A 20,323-nucleotide genomic window follows, 5' to 3' on the forward strand; every position below is an offset into this window, starting at 1 on the left:
GCTAAGTTCTGGTCCAACAGGACATAGGTGCTATGAGGCAATGCATAGAGTGCATAGAAGCAAATTTTTTTTTTTTTTTGGTTACCCGGGCCATTAGGTGAGAAGGTATTCGCTAAAGAGCAGGGTCTTTAGCCTTTTCTTAAGGATTGAGAGGGACTCTGCGGATCGAATGGAGTTTGGTGACTCGTTCCACCACCGGGGAACCACAGAAGAGAAGAGTCTGACACCTGTAACTTTCCTCAGATATGCCAATGTACATTTTCAATTCTAATTCATTTCTTATTTCTGTGATTCCCATAATTGATCCTCACATTTCCTTTGTCTTTATTGTATTTTCCCTGAATGGATACAAAAGAAAGACACACAAGCAGAACCAATAGGTACATAATTTCAACTTTATATCATTATATCATTTCTATTCAGGAAGAAAGATTTACAAAATGTACAAGATGTGCTCAATCAACCATAATCAAACAAGCAAGCAGTGAGAGGATCTATACCAATCAAATAAGATCCCTCACCCAAAAATATCTCTTGTGTTTGTATGACAAACATTGGGGGCAGAGGAAAGGGTGCATGTGGAGTGAGTGCTGGTGATTTCAGGGATTATGCTGGTTGGTTACATCATCTGATAGCAGGTCTGAGCCGTCTGAGAATCCCTAATATGTATTCTTCAGTGCAAAGCCCCCTTGGCATGGCCAAACCCCCACCCAGTGCAGGAAGGTCAATACATTCCTCTTGACACTGAACTCTTCTGTCAGATCCACCATATCAATTCAGTCATTAATACAGAGACATCGGGGGAAACATAATATTTACAGCAACAAAAACAAACAAAAGAACTATAAAATCCAACATGCATGGAGAGTCTCCATCGGTCCTGATGTGATTCCAGATACGATACAATGACGCAGACACAATGTTTTTGTGAAATAATAATAAAATGCCATTGCCTTATTAACTTGGCATATTCAAACCCAAGGTGTAAAATGACACTTTTCTGGAAGATTATCCAAAAATGGTAAAAGATAGAATGGGTCCTATTGTGTACAGGTGACACGTTAAATAGTGGTTTCATTCCAGTACTAATGCTGATGGTATGTTTGTTAGTGAAACAGTGATACACAATGACCTTAATATTTCAGGTTTAACTATGTATTATATACAGGGTCCCTTTCTCTTAAACACAAACTGACACATATTCAGTCATCACAAATGGTCCCTAAGTAATAACTGTCTGGATCTACGATATAATTCTTTCAACTGTGGTTTAGTGATGGCCTGTTGATACGACTGTAGGAATAAGGAGAACTTAAGTGAACTGGCTTTTGGTCTTAAGTACACTGGAAATATTGAGTAAGTACACAATTGATCTGTCCAAAAGGGTAATGGTAAGTCTACACGTTGATTTATGGTCTGACTAGAACAATGTCCCTCAAGAGGTCTTCAGGTGTATGTGTGTGTGTTTGCATGTCGCAAAACATCGAACGATGATCAACATTGAATAAAAAATATGTTCATCACTGCCCTCTTTTATGTTTTTGAAAAACACTTCAGATTGCACAATTCCTTGTTCCTCATTTCCAAGAAAGTCCCGCTCTTGGAAGACAATGAGTAAACGTGTGTGTGTGTGTGCGTGGGTGTATGTTTTTGCATATATGCGTGTGCCTGTGTGCACTGTTCTTGAGTGGCCTGCTCAAGGGTCGATGCGGAAGGCCAACAGTTTGTCGGAGTGCAGATTGTTGAGGGTGCGCAGGTCCGGCAGGCGCAGGAGGAGTTTGGGGAAGAGGGCGCTGTCGTCTGGGCGCCGGCGGGTGATCAGGGACCGCAGGGCGCGGATCAGACCCTCCTGGAGCTGCTCCACAGCTCGCATGTCAGAGATGCCGGAACGGTCTGAGGAACACAGAGGATCCCAAAGTGAGTGGTTGACAAAGACAATCACTGTGTTATTGCTCATTAACTGTAACTTCTCTGTCACTCTTATTTCCCTGATCCCTCACCTGCAGAGACCAGCACCACAGCCATGAAGAGGGCCATCTCATCAGGCTCCAGTCCCAGAGAGCCCAGCTTCTCACTGAACTCAAACATTGCGTCCAGCAGGGAGCCCATGCCCAGGACCCGCAGGGTGGACAGGGGGTAAGTTTGGCCGTTAAGGAAGGTCACCGTACGCTCCTCAGCGTTGAATAACGTGCAGAACCTCACCATCAGAACCTGAACACAGCCAAGAAACAGAGTAAGGGTTATTCAAATTCACACTCATCGAGAAGATTCACAGATTTTGTATTCATTTTTAGCAATATAAATAATTTATAATGGAGGTCATTACCTGGAAGGTGCCCGACTTGAGCAGCATGACCTGGTCTTGCTGGCTGAGCTCTTGAAATCCTGGGATGCCCTTGGCGAACTCTACCACCTCTTTGACAGCAGGAGTGAAACACTGAGAGAAGGATTCCCATATCTGCTGACTGCTGCGATCTGCCCCTGATACAGGGCACGCATTGAGAGGGCAAGCCTGGGAGAGAAAGAGAGAGAGAAAACAAAGAAACAGTCATAAAATGTTGGCCAGACAAGATACAGGCTGTAACAAGAGTCTTTATCTACGTCAGAAGTCTCCACTTACCAGCACTTTAGCTCCTGCAGCTAATTTCCACGGGCAGGAAGGCTGATTTTGGGTTATTCCTGCAGTGGAATAATTGTTATGATTGGCAGATCTGCCCCTTTGAAGTGTGGTACCATTAGACTGGCCATGATTCTGAGTTGATGACACCAAGTAGGCGTAGCGACTGTTGTCCACAGTGGGGAATGTGGGCTGGTTGTCATTGGGGGCAACTGGGCAGTGAGCGACGGGGGCAGCAGGGCAAAACCGGTAACCCTGGGTGGAACTGGGGTGAGAGGAGACATGGGCATAACTGGCATCCTGAGAAAAGGGAGACGTGTTGTGGTTGGTGGCGATGTGAGCCCTCTTGGCTGCTCTCTCCTGGCTGCTGCTGGTGAAGATGTCACGGTAGGCTCTGGAGATGGCCCCGATGGCCTCTTTAGAGTTGCCATCTTCTGGGCTGGACGGGGCGTCCCTCACTGGGGATGAGTCCATGTCCATGGCAGCCGACTCATTTAGGCTGTTCATGTAGCTCTGCATCTCATCCAAAAGTCTTTGCTTCTCTCTCTTGGGGATGCGGCCAAAACGCACAGCTAGAGAAAACACAAGCAGTAAAGACAGATCAATTTCCACTCACTGTTAAAACATGTACATTTGTTCTGCACATAAGACAATTAAAACATGCACACATTTTGTCAGTTTTGTATTGTCTCAATAAATGTTATCCCCAGGAGTTTTCTTGGCAGGATGGAAAGCCCTCTGAAACAGCATCAAGTCATGGAAATATAAGTACTCTCCATTGAAACCAAGACAAATTAATTTCTTTAAGATGAAGTGGCAGCTGGATCCTACCTATCCAGTGGAAACATTGCTCTACAGTAAATCATACAGATTGTGCATGGTTTGATTGGATGAACACTTTCCTCTCCTCACCCGTACCCCCCCACCCGCCCCCCAGAGTAACCATCAGCTGGAGAGGCTATTTATAGACCCCCCTGCTACCATCCGCCTCATCCTCTCCTCTATCCAGCCCTCTCTCCTTCTCCTTCTCCCTCCCTCCATTTGTAAGTAGGGCACTGGGGCAACGTGAGCGTGATGTCACTAGCACTGAGATCGAGAGAGGGAGAGGAACGAGAGAGGTGGGCTTGTAACGAATAAGTGAGTTGAGGAGAAAGTAGAGAGAATGAGGAGAGAGGAGTGAGAGTGAGAGATTGTGAAGCACGGAAAGAGAGAGAGAGAGAGAGAGAGAGAGAGAGAGAGAGAGTGTGTGTGTGTGTGTGTGTGTGTGTGTGGGGGGGTACATCTTCAAAGATGTCTGCAAAAACCGAAAGCACAAAGTATACACCATAACTCAAATTACATGAAAATATAGCAAAAATGTTCACAGGAGCAATAATATCAGTAAATGTATGTACCCTGATTCCCAGATGGTACACATAAGCAATTTAAATCAAATCATCAAAACATAACCATACCATGTTGGGTAAGGTGAGGCCATTTACACATTAGATATTGCCATGTTTATTTTATAAAATATCCAGTAATCTGTTCATTGCCTGTGGGATGCAGTACTATATCCCTAGATGAGGATACAGCCAATCATTTGGCGTGAGATTAATCCGTCTCATCATAGTTAAAAAGAGGCAAAATGTGGACTAATGAGCTGTAGCTCTAAAAAAGATGCTCTGGTTAGAGGAAGCAAAGTATGCCATCATGCCAACGAACTTAAATATTTGCCTATATTGCAGAGCCAAAGTCACACAGCTGCCTGGTGTGAAATCAGGGTGTACTATTTATTGTGGGCTGCAGGCAGTTGCATGTGGTTTTCCTGTTTTCGCAATATCTGAAACAGAGCAAAAAGGGGTTTCTAGGTTGTGGTCCTTGAATGTTTCAAGAATCTCCTCTAAGGGGGTCGACATGAGTGTTTGTTCTCTTACTGAGCTGTCTTTTGCGACCCTATTTTCTCTGTGCACCAAAAGTGTCGAGCACATGCAGAAATAACACTATCCTCTTTACTAGATTAGGCAATGCAGAGCACTGGAGGGTGGAGATAAGCAGAAACCATACTGAGCGGAAGGAGACAGGCAAACTACACCAAGTAGGTCATGATGTATGAGTACACTATAGGCCCAATTCTGTATTGTTTTTCTAGGTCAGCCCAGCTATTTTCTTAATCTGTGATGATAGGTGATCAATCAATGTTCAGCTATCAGAGCTAAAAGTGGGTGATGCAAGCGTCATGCCTGATAAATCCTGTCACAGTGTCAGGCTGTTTTCTGCATCCCTAGCTTAATTGTTGCCATATCCCTCATTAATTGCGGTAAGATGTTCTAAGGGCATACACAAGGTAATCAAGTTGACCCTGTTCCAATTTCCTAAAATAATTCCTGTGTTTGCTGCAGTTTTCCGGATGACAGATAGCTTCAGGGACTTCAAGGCTCCTATTCTCATAAATCATTGTCTGAGGGGGAGATGTGAGGGAGCTCAGGGAACATGGTGGGCACGTGGAGGGGGGAGGGGCCGTATTGAACAAGAGTACAGAGGCAACAGAACGGGAGGATGCTGCAAAGGGCAAGAGAAAGACACTTGGAAACTTAGAGAGTGATACAAGCCTAGATGGTGATCTCATGTACTGCAGTGACACAGTAGAAGGACAAGGCAAGGTGCAGGACTGCTGATAGAGTGAGTGATTGCGCTACTGGCACGATGACCTCAAAAGACTTTCTGCATTACATTCTTCACGCAGACCTACATATCAGCACAGTGCCTCATTCTGGCTGCCCATTTCCCTGCTGCTTTGGCTAATCAGATCACTGTGGCACACTGGCAAGATCGCATGAGGGCCCCTCATTAAAAAATGTGTCAGGAAGTCTCACCATCTCTCGACATGCCAACGGAGAGGCATTTCTTGAAGCGGCAGTGCTGGCACCGGTTGCGGTTCATGCGCATGATGAGACAGTTCTCATTCTTGACGCACATCTTGTAGTTGATGTTCTGCTGGATGCTGCGGCGGAAAAACCCCTGGAACCCAAAAATAAATCGGCACATGAAAAAGACGCCTAAAAATAAGCCAGTGTGGAATCATTCAACATGATTTTTTGAGCAGGGCGGCTTACCTTGCAGCCTTCACAAGCGTGCACTCCGTAGTGGAAACCAGATGCGATGTCGCCGCACACTTTGCACAGCAGGACCATCCCGCCTGTCTCTGAAGAGGGGTAAACAAAGTCAGACAGTCAGATGGATTGCCAGGAAAAACAACAATAACAACACAGATCATTCAGAGTATAAATTACTAGATAAAAGCATTAGGACAGTGAGGAAACACTCACTGGTGAAGGTTCCCGTGAACCCGCATGGCCTCTTTCCCGCGATGGGGTGTGCGTACGTATGCTGAGGGGGGGCTGCTGCTGCCGCCGGGGGGGCGCTGTACACCTCCGGGAACTGGAACACCAGCTTGGAGGATGGGGTGGTGCAGCCGCCCTCCCTGTGTTTCAACGCCCCGATCTCTGTGAAGGTGACCTCCTCCGGAGACGAGGGCTGGGAGAGGGAAGAAGGTGACTGGGTCTGGTACCCGCTGGAGGGGCTGCCAGGGCTGGGGCTGGCGCTGCCGGAAGAGCCTGCATACAGGATCACCCCACCACCTGCAGTCAAGAGAGAGGGCAGAGGGCATCAGCATGACGTCACAGTTCAGAGGTTAGGGTGCTGGCAGTTCAAATTTAAGTTCATGTTCCTAATTACATATGTATAGCAATGTCATTCATACTTTTTCAAGTGCAAGAGAGTTAGCATGATGTTTTTTTTATGCTGTTGAGTTATAATAGGAGGTAAAATGGCATCATTTTACTACTTTGTACTATTGTCTCTTTCTTTTTTCAGTTGTTTTTCTTGTTTTCTGTAAAGCGCTTTGTAAACTCTGTTTTTAGAAAGGTGCTATACAAATAAAGTTTATTATTATTATTATTATTAATAAATTAAATTAATAATTTAATTTAGCCATGCAAATTTGCTCTAAACGCCTTCGAAACTGTTCACTTATTCTACGCCTTTGAACGCGATGTGATGTAATGTTACACAACCTCTGGGCAGTAGAGAAAAAGCTCAGAGAATTTGCAGCGTCGTTGCCTCATCGTGAGTGTAATAGGCATAATGGTGCGCTCGAGCGGATAGAGAGCGGGGCGCTAAAAATACTGCTGGTAGCACAGCAACAGAGCAGGCAGGATCCAAGCGGAAGCACCAACCAAGTGCCCGTTCGGCAATTAATTCCTGCGTCATGCTAATGCAGTATTTATACAGGCACTGTTTAAATCTGTAGAAGTGTTTTTTGTCGTTCGGGGTTATCTCTTAAGTTTCTCTTCCCTGCCATCCTCTCTCGCGTCTCTAGTCATGCGTAGTGGATGAGCCGAGACACGGCCTCACGTGTCTGTGAGGTCTGCTGCCTCCTCCGCTCCAATAATAGCCCCGCTCCCCTGGCACCGTGCCCAGCGCCAGCTAACAGCACGACACCTGACCGCCGCCTCACATGGACTCCTGACACGGTTACTGCCCGAACCAAATCCGCAGTCTCGTGTTGAAATACACAACAATCTCAAAGTCAGTTGTGTGTTTATAAACATACGCTGACTGGGGAGCGCCCCTACGTCCCGGTGCCACAGTCTCACCCGCTGCTGTTCATGCGCCACCAGCAGTCGGAGAAAGTGAGTCACGTTTTTGCCAAGGGAAAAGCCTATTCTACAGTTGGTTATGGATTTGACTGCTGGAATAATGCCGTGACAAGTCAGAGTAATAGACAGCCCAAGATAGACCAGAGAAGTCCAGAGTAAAATAGATCGTAATATGCAAACTGAAGGTCAATATTCTAAAGAAAGGCTACACTTAAGTCTGATATAACCATCTAAATAATATGGGTCCAATATGAAACTTAATTCATCACAATTGGCCATGTGTTGGCACCAGGAAAATACTTTTTTTCCTGTTAGGGATATCCCACTTTCCATCATCCACAATTCATGCCATGTGATTACAAACATATAGTGTTTCAACCAGCCCAACATTGTGTAAGGAAAGTATGCATAAACACAGCAGGCCCATCCCTGTGTTGCTGTGTGTTGCCCTTTGCTGCACAAGCTATTTGTCTAGCTCAAGTGTTTTGATAATCCCTCAACCAGCACGTGTCGGTGGATTTGTTGACTCACTCCACAGCCACAGTCCCAACAGACGCAGGCCTGAACCTTGCCTCTACCTGAGCTTACATGCAGACAGCCTGGGCCCAACCCCTCCTCCACCCAGACACATTGCATGTCCACCTGAAGACTCACATGTGGGTGTTTATGAATGGCCTTCCAGAGCCACACTGTGCCATAAATACTGTCAATTAATAATCTGTTTTACAGTCTGCTTTAGAGGAACATTGACTACCAAGATACGCTGGTGGTCAACTGCTGCCTTGCATCAAACTCCAGGTTCTGATATAGGCCTACCACACCTTTTGAGAACACACTTCAACCTTGGGGCATGGGGATTTTTTTCAGGTCATGAGTGTTTTTTTTGCTATTCATCTAGTCAGTTGCACGTTCCATAGTGGATGTCCCGTGCATGAAGACCCATGCACTTTCTCTTAAGCACAAGCTGGTCACAATTCAGGTCAGTGCAGACAGCATTAATTGAAGAATCAGCAGGTCCTCACTGCCCATCGTGAGCTTAGCCTACCCGTGCAAGCACTAATCTGCCTGGGACTAGGGGCAGGCAGAGAAACGTGAGCAGTGAGCACTTCACAGGCAACAATCACCCCTCCCCTCCCCTCTCCTCCCCTCTCTTCTCCTCCCCTCTCCTCTCCTCTCCTCTCCCTCTATCCTATACCCTTCCCTTTTCTGGTTTGCCCTATAATGCAGAGAAAGCCCCACACACAGTTAAAGATGTCCATAGCGTTTGTTTATCCTTGCGGTGTAAAGTTTATATTGCCTTCCTGTCAGCTATGCTATAATAGAAAATTATGTAAATAAGTACAATGACAGCAATGAATGACAAATGATGTATGTGCTACTAGCCTATATATTATAGAGGCCAATAAAAATAGTTATTGTTTGCTGCTGAACATGGCTGATCTGTGTAAGCGCTATTTTTGGTGTTTGCTGTAGACTTCACTAACCCAGGCTGGTGTAAGTAGGTCAATATCACAGAAACATGATAGAATGGTATTTCTGTGCTGTAGCCTCTCTCCAAACTGCTGCTGCATCACGCACTGCACTTGCACTGCCCCATGCAATCAATATCTGGTGGAATTAAATTATCTTAAATGTATTGCAGTGGATATAATTTCAAAACACCAGAATATGATATCAAGATATCATATAATAGGCCTATCATGGGTTTTGTGATTATTTTAGACAACATTTTGCATTAGTGGCACGCACACCCCTTTCAAACATGGATTTAATAACATCCATTTCAGGATTATCAACGATTTTATCAACAACAGAGTGGCAGTTTTAATCCCCTATATCTATTTCAGCATCAGTTGGAGAGCACAGCGGATGAGAGGAGCATGTTATGTTCAACAGGAGAGTCACGTTCCAGCTGAAACAAACCCTAAGCGGATGTGTGCCCTGAACCGATAAGTTCGGGACAGATGTTGCAGTCTCAAACTCGAGACATCTACAACACTGCGAGGTCTGTGAGTCAAACGAGAGAGAGAGAAAAAAAAACTTGCTTTCAAGACAAGAAAAAAGGCGCATGAGGCGGGAAAACGTGACGAGAGACAAAGTTAATGCATGAAATCGCTGACCCACTGACCAAGCTCTTCCTTTCCATCGCCGCAGGCTGCATCAACACAGAAGCGTCCGTGAGAGCGCGGAAGCGGCGGGAGGAGGGCCCGGGAATCACGCGTCGCACGCGGCTCTGCAAGCCAAGCCACGTGAGGACGCTTTTGACGGTGCTTTCACTGGGAAGACATGGCGCTGCGCTCCAGCCAGTAGCCAGAACATCTACAGCCCGCCAGGGGCTTATAATTAAAGAGCCAAATGAAATAGAGCAGCATGATATGTGGAGGGGATGGTCGTCTGACGATGCACCACCAGCAGCACCGACTGCACCGTTTATCGACGCAACATGTCAGTTCAAAATGCGCTGCATCTCGTTTAGAAACAACATATTCATGTGAAATGTGATGTGCGCCTGGAGATCACTTGCTCCTATTGGAAGAAATGTTTGGATAGGATAATAGAATTGCCCTGATGTAAAATCACTATAATGTTCCTATAGGGACTTGTAGAGTCTGTGGTACAGTTCTGACTTTATTGTGACTTTATCGTAGCCTACTTTTTGTATTTTCTAATCTCCTAAAGTAGCCTATCATTAACTTATAATATGTATATAACAGCCTATAATAGTCTAGCCTATATGATAGTACATAGTTTATATTTACATCATATATGATATATTATGTGAGACATGATAGATAGCCTATTATATTATATTTTTTCTAATATCCTTAATAATATCCCTTTCATAGGATTAGGCTGCTGTAATTCTTTTTTTCGTAAGGGTGAATTCGGATTTGCAATGCCTGGCACGTGCACGTGGGTTTGCAGTAGCATTATCCGTAACTCACAATTACTGTTACTGTCCATCTCTGGAAAATTAATCAGTAAACTGTCCTGTCGTGGGACCCCCCCCCCCCTCCCTCCCTATAACGTGCAGGTGGAATGGGGGCTGTGGGTCAGCCTCTCTGGGGTCCAGTTGCAGTTGACCCCCACTCTCATTTAATCTGCTGGACTTTATGAGCCCGTATACCACTGCAGCCATATTTTTAGGCTGGGATATGATGATGTTTATGAGATTTGTTTAGACCACTGAACTGAACTCATGGGCGAAAGTGAAGTCATGTGCATTCCGTGCAATAACCTTATGAGAACAATCAAGGTCAGTGAACCTGATTCAACCTTTTAAAATAGCTTTCATGTAGATGGATGGGGGGGAAGAATAAACAACAATAGCCTCAAGGCGAGCCAAAAGATGCACTGTCAAAAACCAAACAATGAAATACTCTGTTTAATCTATAGCCTCAGATATTTCTTGTGACCCCTGCAACTCACCCCCCTGTGGATAAACACTGCTTTATTGTTAAAACCATTAATAACCTGCCTGCCCACCCCACACACATACACCACACACACAACAGCAAAAGCAACATACACTCTCTTTTATAGGCCTATGTTTTTATTCTCATTGGCTAATTCATGACTAATACTATAACTATTATCCATGATCACTCATTTTACAGCCTTGTTTGTTGCATACAAGCATGTGGATCAAATAAACAGTAGCCCAGTCATACTGCGGTGAGTGGGTTCAGCGCTCTGTGGACCTGCCTTCAGATAAGTGTAACAGTCATGGAGCAGAGGCTGCGCCCATCACCTGTGCTGGAACGTGACCGGAGCTGTTGTAAATGAATCACCAGTCAATTAAGAGAGGACAGAACCCATGTGCAGCCTGACTCACCTCGAGGAAACGCTGCCTAATGTCATTTACCGGATGGACTTCCCGTGGTTATTAACTTTTATGCTCCAGCCCCTACCCTAATGGCCTTGACAAGACACCCAAAGACACCGTTTATACGTCAACGTTTCCTTGTTTTTCCCCTCCTGAGCTGATAGTGAGGTGGAGTGTGCACTTACGTATTGGCACCGACAGTTTATGACTACAGTGACAGCTACTGTAGCTCCACGTGAGTTTGTTTTCATGGGGAGAAACAGGAAGTCGCCAACACCACCACAACCACAGAAGACGCGTTCGCTGCCTTTTGACATACAGAGCCTCATCTCAACCTTTTGACAGTTGGCATGATATCTTATATGTATGGAAAATAAAGCAAGCGATCTGATAAAATCAACTCCTTAATTCCGAGGATGTTCTTGTCTTATTATCGAACACAACTCTATAGACGGACTGAATAAGTTATCCATGTGCAAAAAGCGAGATCATGCACAATTCTCACAGAAATATAAAATGCTTCACTCAACCACAAACCTACAAAAACTAAAGGCTATTTCTTGCACTTACCGATACATGTGTTATTAAGAACTCATACTCATTTGTGCACAAATCTTTGACAAAGTCCTACGAACAGTTATGGGCACAGTACTCAGAGATTGACACTGAACTTTGGGAAGTGATTTACAAAATAAATTAAAGCAACAGCATAAAATTGGAGTAAATAAATAAATTAATAGGTTTGTCGTTATATTAGTTAAAGCCATATAGCCGTTAAATTAGTTAAAATCATGTAACCGTTTAATGGTAAAAAAAAAAAAAGAAAAGAAAAAAAGCCAGATTCAGCGAAATTGCTTTAAACTATTGATTGTTGCCAACAACATGAATGACAACGCTAAACAAAGACAAATCAATCAATTCTGACTCTATTGTAATGATCGGCATTCTTAATTAAACTGTCACCAATGTCACTAATATAATGATAAGTATGATGTTACTCACCACCGCCAGGACTGTTATCCATTTCTCTTGTTGGTGTTGATGACAATCAATTGACTTGAAGATCGATGTCTGAGAATGTCAACAGACTGGAGCAAAAGTCTTATGAAGACAGGTGAGAAAGTCGAGAAACACCTGTGCGTAAAACCTAACCTGCCCAAAAGTGCGCAAAATGGGAAGCAGTAATGGAAATGTGTCCACTGAGCATAAAGCTTTGCCGGTCAACTGTGAGGAGAGCGGCGTGTCTCACTGAGCTCAGCTGTGCACTGGAGAGGTGAGCTGGAGAGGAGGCTGGTGTCCCTAAAGATACCTGGATGCCTTCTGCGCTCTGGATTGTGTGCCTTTGTTCGAACGCGAGTGATGTTGCACGAGCAGAGAGCAAACGATTCTCATGAATTCCAAGAATTTAGAGTCAGCATGTCCGTGAATGACGCGACAGGCGTGACACACACACCCACTGATACAAACACCCACATCAATCACGTTTGCAGGTGAGTGAGAAATGTGACCGCCTTTCCGTCCCCTTCAACTTGTGTTGTGTCTGTTTGTGTGGGATTTGGCTCACTCTGCGGATGCCGCGAAGTCTTTTCACTCTCTCTCTCTCTCTCCTTTACCCTTTTGTGCGTTTTCATTGGCGGGGATCTGGAGCTGAGGGGAGTTTGATGCGCTTATTCGACCGTGGTATGCGTTCAGTAAAGCCACGCTGCATGTGCGCTCTGCATGTGCCGAGGAGAGCGCTGCCCTACTGACACACATTTTATGCAAAATACGGAGCGTGTGATAAGGAGGGATGGAGAGATGGGAGGATGAAGCACATGGACAATAGGCGTGGCTCACCGTGACTGCTTGCTCTCTGGCGAGCAGCGCTGCACACACTGATGGTAAACACTGACCAATGCCAAACATCATGCCAGTGCCAGGTTTAAAGCCCATCTGCCAAAGGAAAATATAAACACACAGCTGGGCCTAATGCGCCGTCACATGCAAACACTCCACTTAGTATATTCATTTTATTGCTGAAAAATATATAGCCTAGGTTATATCTGATCTGATTATTTTGTCCTCACAACTCAACTCTATTTTGTCAACATACACAAATTTGAGGGTGAATATAATTTTTATATCAGTTTTCCAACTTATCCCAAATTTAACAATTATCTGTTCTGTGTGTGGAACAGACAATTTTTAAAGTCCTATGACATGAAAATAACCAACACTGAAGTCGGGCTCTGTCTCAAAATATGCAGAACCTCACAATTACAGACAACCAACCTACTATTTTGTGCAAAGCGCCCCTTAGTGGCAGTTTATAGCAGTGACATATAAGCATGGGAAATACGTTTATATAGAGATAAGTATATCCTCATATCTATCTATCATCTATCTATCTGTCTATCTATCGGTTGGCAGTCTGGCCATCATAGTAGCCACAAATAAATAAGTAAACCGGATAGTTAGGTTACTTATTAACTACTAATTAACAGATTAATTAATTAACTAAATGACTCATTGACCAGACTCAGGCGCGTAAACCAGCAATATTCCACATATTTGGCCACATGGCTTCATTTAATTAAAGTTTCTCCACAAAAATGTTTTATGACAATTTCATATTAGTATCAATCATGTAGGAGCGAAAAGACAGTAAATTTCGACCTTATGTGGACCTTTGAGTCCTTGTCTTAAAATGGTGGGTGAATGAAGCTTGATTTCTCATTGAATAGTTACAAAATATGATGGATTCTTGCATAACTACCTAAAAGAATCCTGTAGGCTAACTGATCATTGAGAGGTAATTCTAATAGTAAGCATTTATAAATCAACCAAAAATATTGCTTTTCCATATCATTAAAGTCAATAGGACTGATTGATGAAAGATGTGAAATGTGAAATTCTGATTTGATCTATCTATCTATCTATCTATCTATCTATCTATCTATCAATCTATCTATCTATATATCTACCTTAATTCATGTGTTGATTTTGTTTATATAGTAGGCCTATTAGTAATTAGTAAATATTGTCTTAGAAACATGCTGTATCAATAAATTAACGTTACTGCTATTTATTGATATCACCCCCCCCCCCCCCCCCCCCGACACACACACACACACACACACAATATAATGTCTTTATTTTTGCCGCTGTGTTTTATGTTTGTCTTGATTGTGAAGCACTTTATAAACATTTTTAGAAGTGTTACACAGAGAGAATTATAATTGTTATTATTGTCATTAAATCAAATCCAATGATGACATTATCATAATCGAAGAGTAGCGAGGCAGTCCGGGTTATGGCTCTTTCCACCTCGCCTCACCTTCACGGCGGGCAGGCTCGTCTGCTGCAGTTCCCCTTTCCCCCGCTAGAGGGAACTGCAGCGCCAGAAATTTGCGCGGACGGCGGACGGCGGCGGCTCCCATCGACGCCCCTGTCTCGCGCCCGCAGTGACGGATTGGCAACACACGAAGGGGTAATTTGACAAATGACTGAAATGATCTCCAAAGCCCAAGATCGAGATATGCAAATCGCGCGAGCCTTCCGTGTCTTTACAAGATGTCAAACGGCCGCGCTGTAATAGAAGATTTCTCTGAAGACTGTCCATGACTTTGTTTTGTCTTCCCTCACAGCAACTCCAGTGTGCGTGCGCTTGTCATCAAGTATTTATCTTTCAAACTTCTCGGGAATGTGTCTGCTTTGAAGCCGGGGCATAAACTACTCTAGGCGAAGAAGGTAGGACTGTGTATTTTACATAAATCATCTCCTGCCGTGATTAATTAGATCTAGAAGAATAAAAGTAGACAGGCTACGTCAATCCGTGTGTGTATGGAAGACTCACGCACACATCATGAGAACACGTTATGGCAGGGCAGGAGATAATTACAGGCTGCTGGTACTGTTTGGGGACTGAGCAGAACAGAAGTCGCTGCCAACATACACACCTGCAAAACACTGCTTGCCTGAGGCTGAAAAGGCAGTCATCATCACTGTCTGTCTGTCACCCATCCCATAATCTCTCTCTCTCTCTCTCTCTCTCTCTCTCTCTCTCTCTCTCTCTCTCTCTCTCTCTCTCTCTCTCTCACTCTCTCTCTCTCTCTCTCTCTCTCACACACACACACACACACACACACCTTGTTGAAAGTGTTCTTTATGTGGGCGATGCCAGTTTAGCTGTGGGTGATGAGAGATTTAACAAGTTTATACCAGGCGGAGCTTCCCGGTTTGTTTAGATTATCTTGCAGGACGGTTGATTAAACTCAGCAAAGCAACGCAAATGAGCAAAGAATGCAGAAAATTTTCCAGTAGTAGACTTTGTGGGATTGTGATCAACAATGATTTCCCCCTCAACAACTCTCTACACACAAAGAAAATGGCAAAAAGCAGAACCTCACCTAAAGCCCTGACTAAGTTACTGACTAAAAGAAAAACAAATGAAAACATTCTTTTTTTAATGTTCTCTGCGTACTGTTTAGTGCCCAGCTTTCTCACAAGGGCAGTTTTATGTGCAGGGAAGGAGGCATGGAAAAGAAGACCTTTCCTTTTGAGCTCACAGATTTGCAGTAATTACAGAATCACTTCCATATGTGGCTCTCTGGCTGCCTTCTCGCTGCCCCCACCACCCCTCTCTTCCCCAGTGCCCCCCCCCCTCCCTTTCATTTGCTTTCTCCCCCATTCCTCCTATTTTGCCTGAGCCTCCCCCCCCTCTCTTGCACTCGGAGCAATTTTTTGCGAAACCACTGCTTAAACAAAGTCTATGTTAATCAGAACATCCTGGCACATTTGGCAAAGGGCTGCACTGTTGGTGATTCAATTAGACTGAGCCAGCCAAAAAGAGAGTGCGTCTGCGCTTCAGTGAGAGAGAAAGAGAGAGAAAGAGAGAGAGAGAGAAAGAGAGAGACATGGATGGGAGGGGGAAAGGTCGAAAAATACGGGAATATGAAAAAGGAGGAAAGAAAAAGAATGGGAGTTCAGTGAAGAATTCAGGCAGGAGCGGAGCGTGAAGGAGGGAGAGGTGGAACAGAAAATGAGGCAGAAAGAGGGAGCGCTGGAGTAATGCTTTTTGACAGAGGTGGGTTCAGGACGGGTTCATGGTGACATCATGGCTGATTTTGAGGAAAGTATAGACAGGAGAGCCATTCACCTTTCATTGGACACACATGTTGGGGACTAGGCAGGGCGCTCATGTGCTGGCACACACGCTGGTAGCTGTGTGGACAGCCTCAGAGTGCACCCCCGAAAATGCACTAACATACGCACACACACACACTCCCCTTCCTCTCTTGCTCTCTCTCTCCCCCCCCCCCCCCCCTCTCCCTTTCTCTTTTTCTCAATCTCTCACGCAGTAAAATAATAGTGCTTTTGGCTCTTTTCACACTGTTCCAAGCTTTGTGCTCATTTGTTGTTGTTAGAGTAGTACATAGTGGTATATGCCCTTTGGTCCCTGACACATACATTTTGCCTTTTGCCGTGAGCAACTCATTTTCCTCTGAGTAGTATTCCTCTGTGTATGTTTTTACTTCAAGGCGGTTGGACTCTAAATGAGCACAGTTTGCCAGGCTGGATGAATGAGCTCCTTCATTTCACAGGATGTGTGCTTAACTCTGTAACTAAGAAAGTGCAAGCAAGTGTATATTTGTGTGTATGTGCATGTGTGTGTGTGTGTGTTTGCGTGTGTGTGTGTGTGTGCATGTTTGTGTTTGTGCCTGTGCGTGTAAATGACACATGGGAGGGTGTGTGTGTGTGTGTGTGTGTGTGTGTGCTCGCCTTGCGTCCCCTGCGTGTCTCAGTGCGGCACCAAACTTCACATGACATCAATCTGAATGTGGGGAAATAGTGATCTCATTACAGGCATCTTGTTGCTGATTAAAACCTGCCGCCGCAGCCACTAGCCCCCCCCCCCCCCCCCCCCAACACCCTCCATCCTTCTCACTCCCCCTCTCTCTCACTACCCCAATACCCAAACCATCCCCCCCCCACACACCTCCTTCTTCCACAATCCATCCCTCTCTCCATCTAACTCCCCCATTTTCTTACCCTCCCTCTCTGTTTTTACGCCCCTTTCTCTCACATTCCCTCTTCCACTGGCTCTCTCTCCTCCAGCCCCTCCCTCTCTCGCTCACTTCCCTCTCCACCCCCCCCTCCTCTCTCCATCTCTCTTTAACCCCTCTAACCTCCCTCACTCCCTCCCTCTCTTGCTCTCTCCATCTCTCTCTCTTTCTCTCTGTCACCCCCCCTTCCTCTTTGCTTTTCTGTCTTTTCTCCTTTTCCTCTGCCAGCGAGCCCCAGGCTCTTACTCCTCCATAGTTTCTTGAATGCAAATAAGTTGATTTTAAAGTGGAAACACACGGCGGAGTACGATGCTTTCATGAATATTACATATCTTAAAAAAAAAAAACACACCCAAATAAGCCACAAACCTGAACACTAAACAATGCCTGTGTCTGCTGGGTGACTTCCTATGAGGAATCGCCTCTCCGCATTCGACTTTTTGTCAGAGGAGACTGTGTTAGGATTGATGTCACCAGTCAGGGCAGTACGTTATGATGTCACTGGCTGAAGTTAATGATACGAGAGCGGAGGAGGCCATAGGCCACGTTTCCAGTGGTGCCCAGAGAGAGAGAGGGCCGAGAGATAGCACCCTGATCTATCTTCATTATCCCCCACTCTGCAGCCTCCCAGACACAATGATCATAAATCTCTGCCTGGAGCACACTTCACTGACACTGAAACACAAACACTAGTAACCTCTGACCTTTCCACTGCTACTGCCTACACACACACACACACTCATCCACGCACACAGACACACACATATTCGCATTTGCAGACGTGTGTGCTGCAAGAGCATGTGCGCACACACACACACACACACACACACACACACACACACAGAAAACACACCCACTCTTCAAGCTCACTGCCATAATTCAATAAGAAGCATAGCATGTTCAGCACATTGACACACAAGGGTATCTTCACATGCATTTGACTGCACACACTGACATGCATGCTCTCAGTCAGCCTGCTAGCCTCGCTCTTTGACTCAAACTTCACACTCACACAATTTGCATTACCCTAAAGGCCGATGTAGAATCAGTGTATACAGTGTCCCATGCCAGTATTTACCTTCTTGTTTCATATTATACAATTGCTGATTTAGCATTGCTATGTAAACAGTTCAGTGCTTCGACTTAGCCCCTGGGAACCTCACGAGCAACACATAAATCAAATGTAAACGAGATAAGGATCGGCTGAAGTGCTTTTTGCACTATGGTTTAGATCTCTGCTTCCTGAATATAAGGTTTCTGTAAAAAAAAAAAAAAAAAAAGAACCTGATGCCAACTCGACAGCGCCTTGAACTGCCTATCCATTCATTCACACTGATTATGTACTAGCAAATCCACATCAAAAAAGGTATGAAAGAATATGCGAGTAGAGTACTGTGGCTGTATACATGGGAAGCACATAGGGATATAGACAGCTGGACTGGGTAGTAGTGGGGTTTGTGATTATGATGGCTTGACTTTATTAGGGAGACATATTGGGGTCAGTGTATGTGAGGCCAAGATCTCTGTCTGTCCCAGGCCAGTTTTGTGGAGATTTACTCACAAAAGGAATCAGAGCTGCGACTGTGCAGGTAGCAGGGACTTGTGGTGCGTCAGAATACCAAAAGAATAGTTCCACATGCTGCTTTGGTATGCTACGATTACCCTTCAGACTGTGAAATTTAGGAGAATGTGAAGCGATGCATGGCCAATATGCCTGACGGGCATCGTTTTAGATGAAGTTTCAGAATAAGTAGTGCATGTATAAGTTGGTTATTTTTAAAATGCTTGCTGTGCTTACTTGATTTAGACATGAATTAGGCTAGATGTTGTCTCAATTTAGTGGGACAACAACATGTGTATATGAGATGTGTCGTTTTTTTTTCTTTAAAGGAGTAGGATAAGACAAAGAAACGTGCAAGCTATGAGAAGGTAGAAGTGCCCGTCCCTTTAGGTGCCCGTTGAGGTGTGTCCTCTCCTCCCAGTTCTGAGGTTTGGGGTGCTCCTCATAACCAAAACAACTTGAGAAACATCACATTCAGAAAACAGGGCACACACCCAGAACCGCAAACACATAAACACAGATCTGAAACATATGATCTCATAGGGAGAGAGGGGCACGTTCAGGGGCACACCCAAATCTGCTGCTGCCGCTGCCGCTACACAGTTCTGCCATCTCACAGGGGACTTCCCTGCAGCCCATGTGCCACCGCTGCTTTTATTTTAGGATTTGAAATGATTTAGGAACAGAAACCTAGATTTAGAAACCTAGATTTAGATTTTATTTTATTATCTTGACTTTTTTCCTCAGTATTCCCAAATGCAGCACGTTTTGCAGAATATTGGCAGATGCTGTAGCTTTCTGATTCTCATCCATATACCCTCATATTTAGGTATATGTGCAAATTTTAGATATTCAGTCTTATTTTATTTGTCAACTACACCCCTTATTAGTTTCATAGGGGTCCCATGTTTAGTGCTAGTTGTGGTAGTAGTAGTTGTAATAGTAGTAGTACTATTAACCCCATTCTTGGAAATCTTTGTCACAAGCACAAGTACCAAACCCAACAAAGAACACACAAACCAAACAGTACATGCATATGTGCAACCATCCATGTCTATACTAAGTAGATGGGTCAGGCAAAAATCCATTATGATCATTCCACAATTTCATCGCACTGGGACCAACTGACTGTTTGAACCTCTCTAGACATTTTGGGAAGTATAAAACTATTTTTGAAACAGCCTCTGTATTGAATGAGTACATTGTGAAGGGGGTGAAGTGTGTGGTTCAGCATACTCTGAAATGTACATTTAGTTTTTAAATGTAAATGTATCTATGAGTAAGTTTAGTTCACTACATGGCACTACATTTGGACAAGCACAAACAGTGTGTAGGCAAACTGTGACTTCTCAAAAGCCAAGAAAATGAAGGAGAGAAAAAGAATTCACCCGAGAGACAAAGAAGGGAGAGAGAATTAAAAACAGAAACTTAAGCTCTCTGGGCCTTTTTCTTCCCTCTAGGCATTTTGTGGCTTGTGAAAAAATGTGCTGTATATTTGAAGTGTTGGGTCACGTGACAAAGGAAGGCTTTATGAATCAGAGAGTATAATTATTTCTTAGTGAGTGAGAGAGAGAGAGTGTGTGTGCCTGTGTTGAGGGAGTGAAAGAGTGATTTTAAGAGAGGGAGAGAGAGAGA

General features: G+C 44.4%; 2 protein-coding genes across 2 annotated transcripts in view; one reads left to right on the forward strand and one right to left on the reverse strand.

Moving 5' to 3' along the window:
• Positions 1-386: 386 nt before the first annotated feature.
• nr1d4a (nuclear receptor subfamily 1, group D, member 4a) lies at positions 387-12,636 on the reverse strand. Its single transcript, XM_071516706.1, has 8 exons — positions 12,086-12,636; positions 5,926-6,237; positions 5,713-5,801; positions 5,473-5,617; positions 2,621-3,189; positions 2,327-2,512; positions 2,001-2,211; positions 387-1,893 (listed from the first exon to the last, which is right to left on the reverse strand). Exons 1-8 carry the CDS (start codon positions 12,105-12,107, stop codon positions 1,697-1,699), a joined length of 1,731 nt encoding a protein of 576 aa, XP_071372807.1. The 5' UTR covers positions 12,108-12,636; the 3' UTR covers positions 387-1,696.
• Positions 12,637-14,744: 2,108 nt separating this feature from the next.
• The window catches only part of rarga (retinoic acid receptor gamma a), a 46,905-nt gene continuing 41,326 nt past the window's right edge, over positions 14,745-20,323 (forward strand). The window contains exon 1 of the mRNA XM_071516704.1: positions 14,745-14,812. The gene's annotated coding sequence lies outside the window, so the exon portion shown is untranslated. The remainder of the gene's footprint in view (positions 14,813-20,323) is intronic.

Source organism: Centroberyx affinis, unplaced genomic scaffold, assembly GCF_046629955.1.
Source record: "Centroberyx affinis isolate AG114_WGS23_722 - 3 ecotype Tasmania unplaced genomic scaffold, CSIRO-AGI_Caff_v1 ptg000428l_1, whole genome shotgun sequence".
In the NCBI taxonomy this organism is placed as follows: domain Eukaryota; kingdom Metazoa; phylum Chordata; class Actinopteri; order Beryciformes; family Berycidae; genus Centroberyx; species Centroberyx affinis.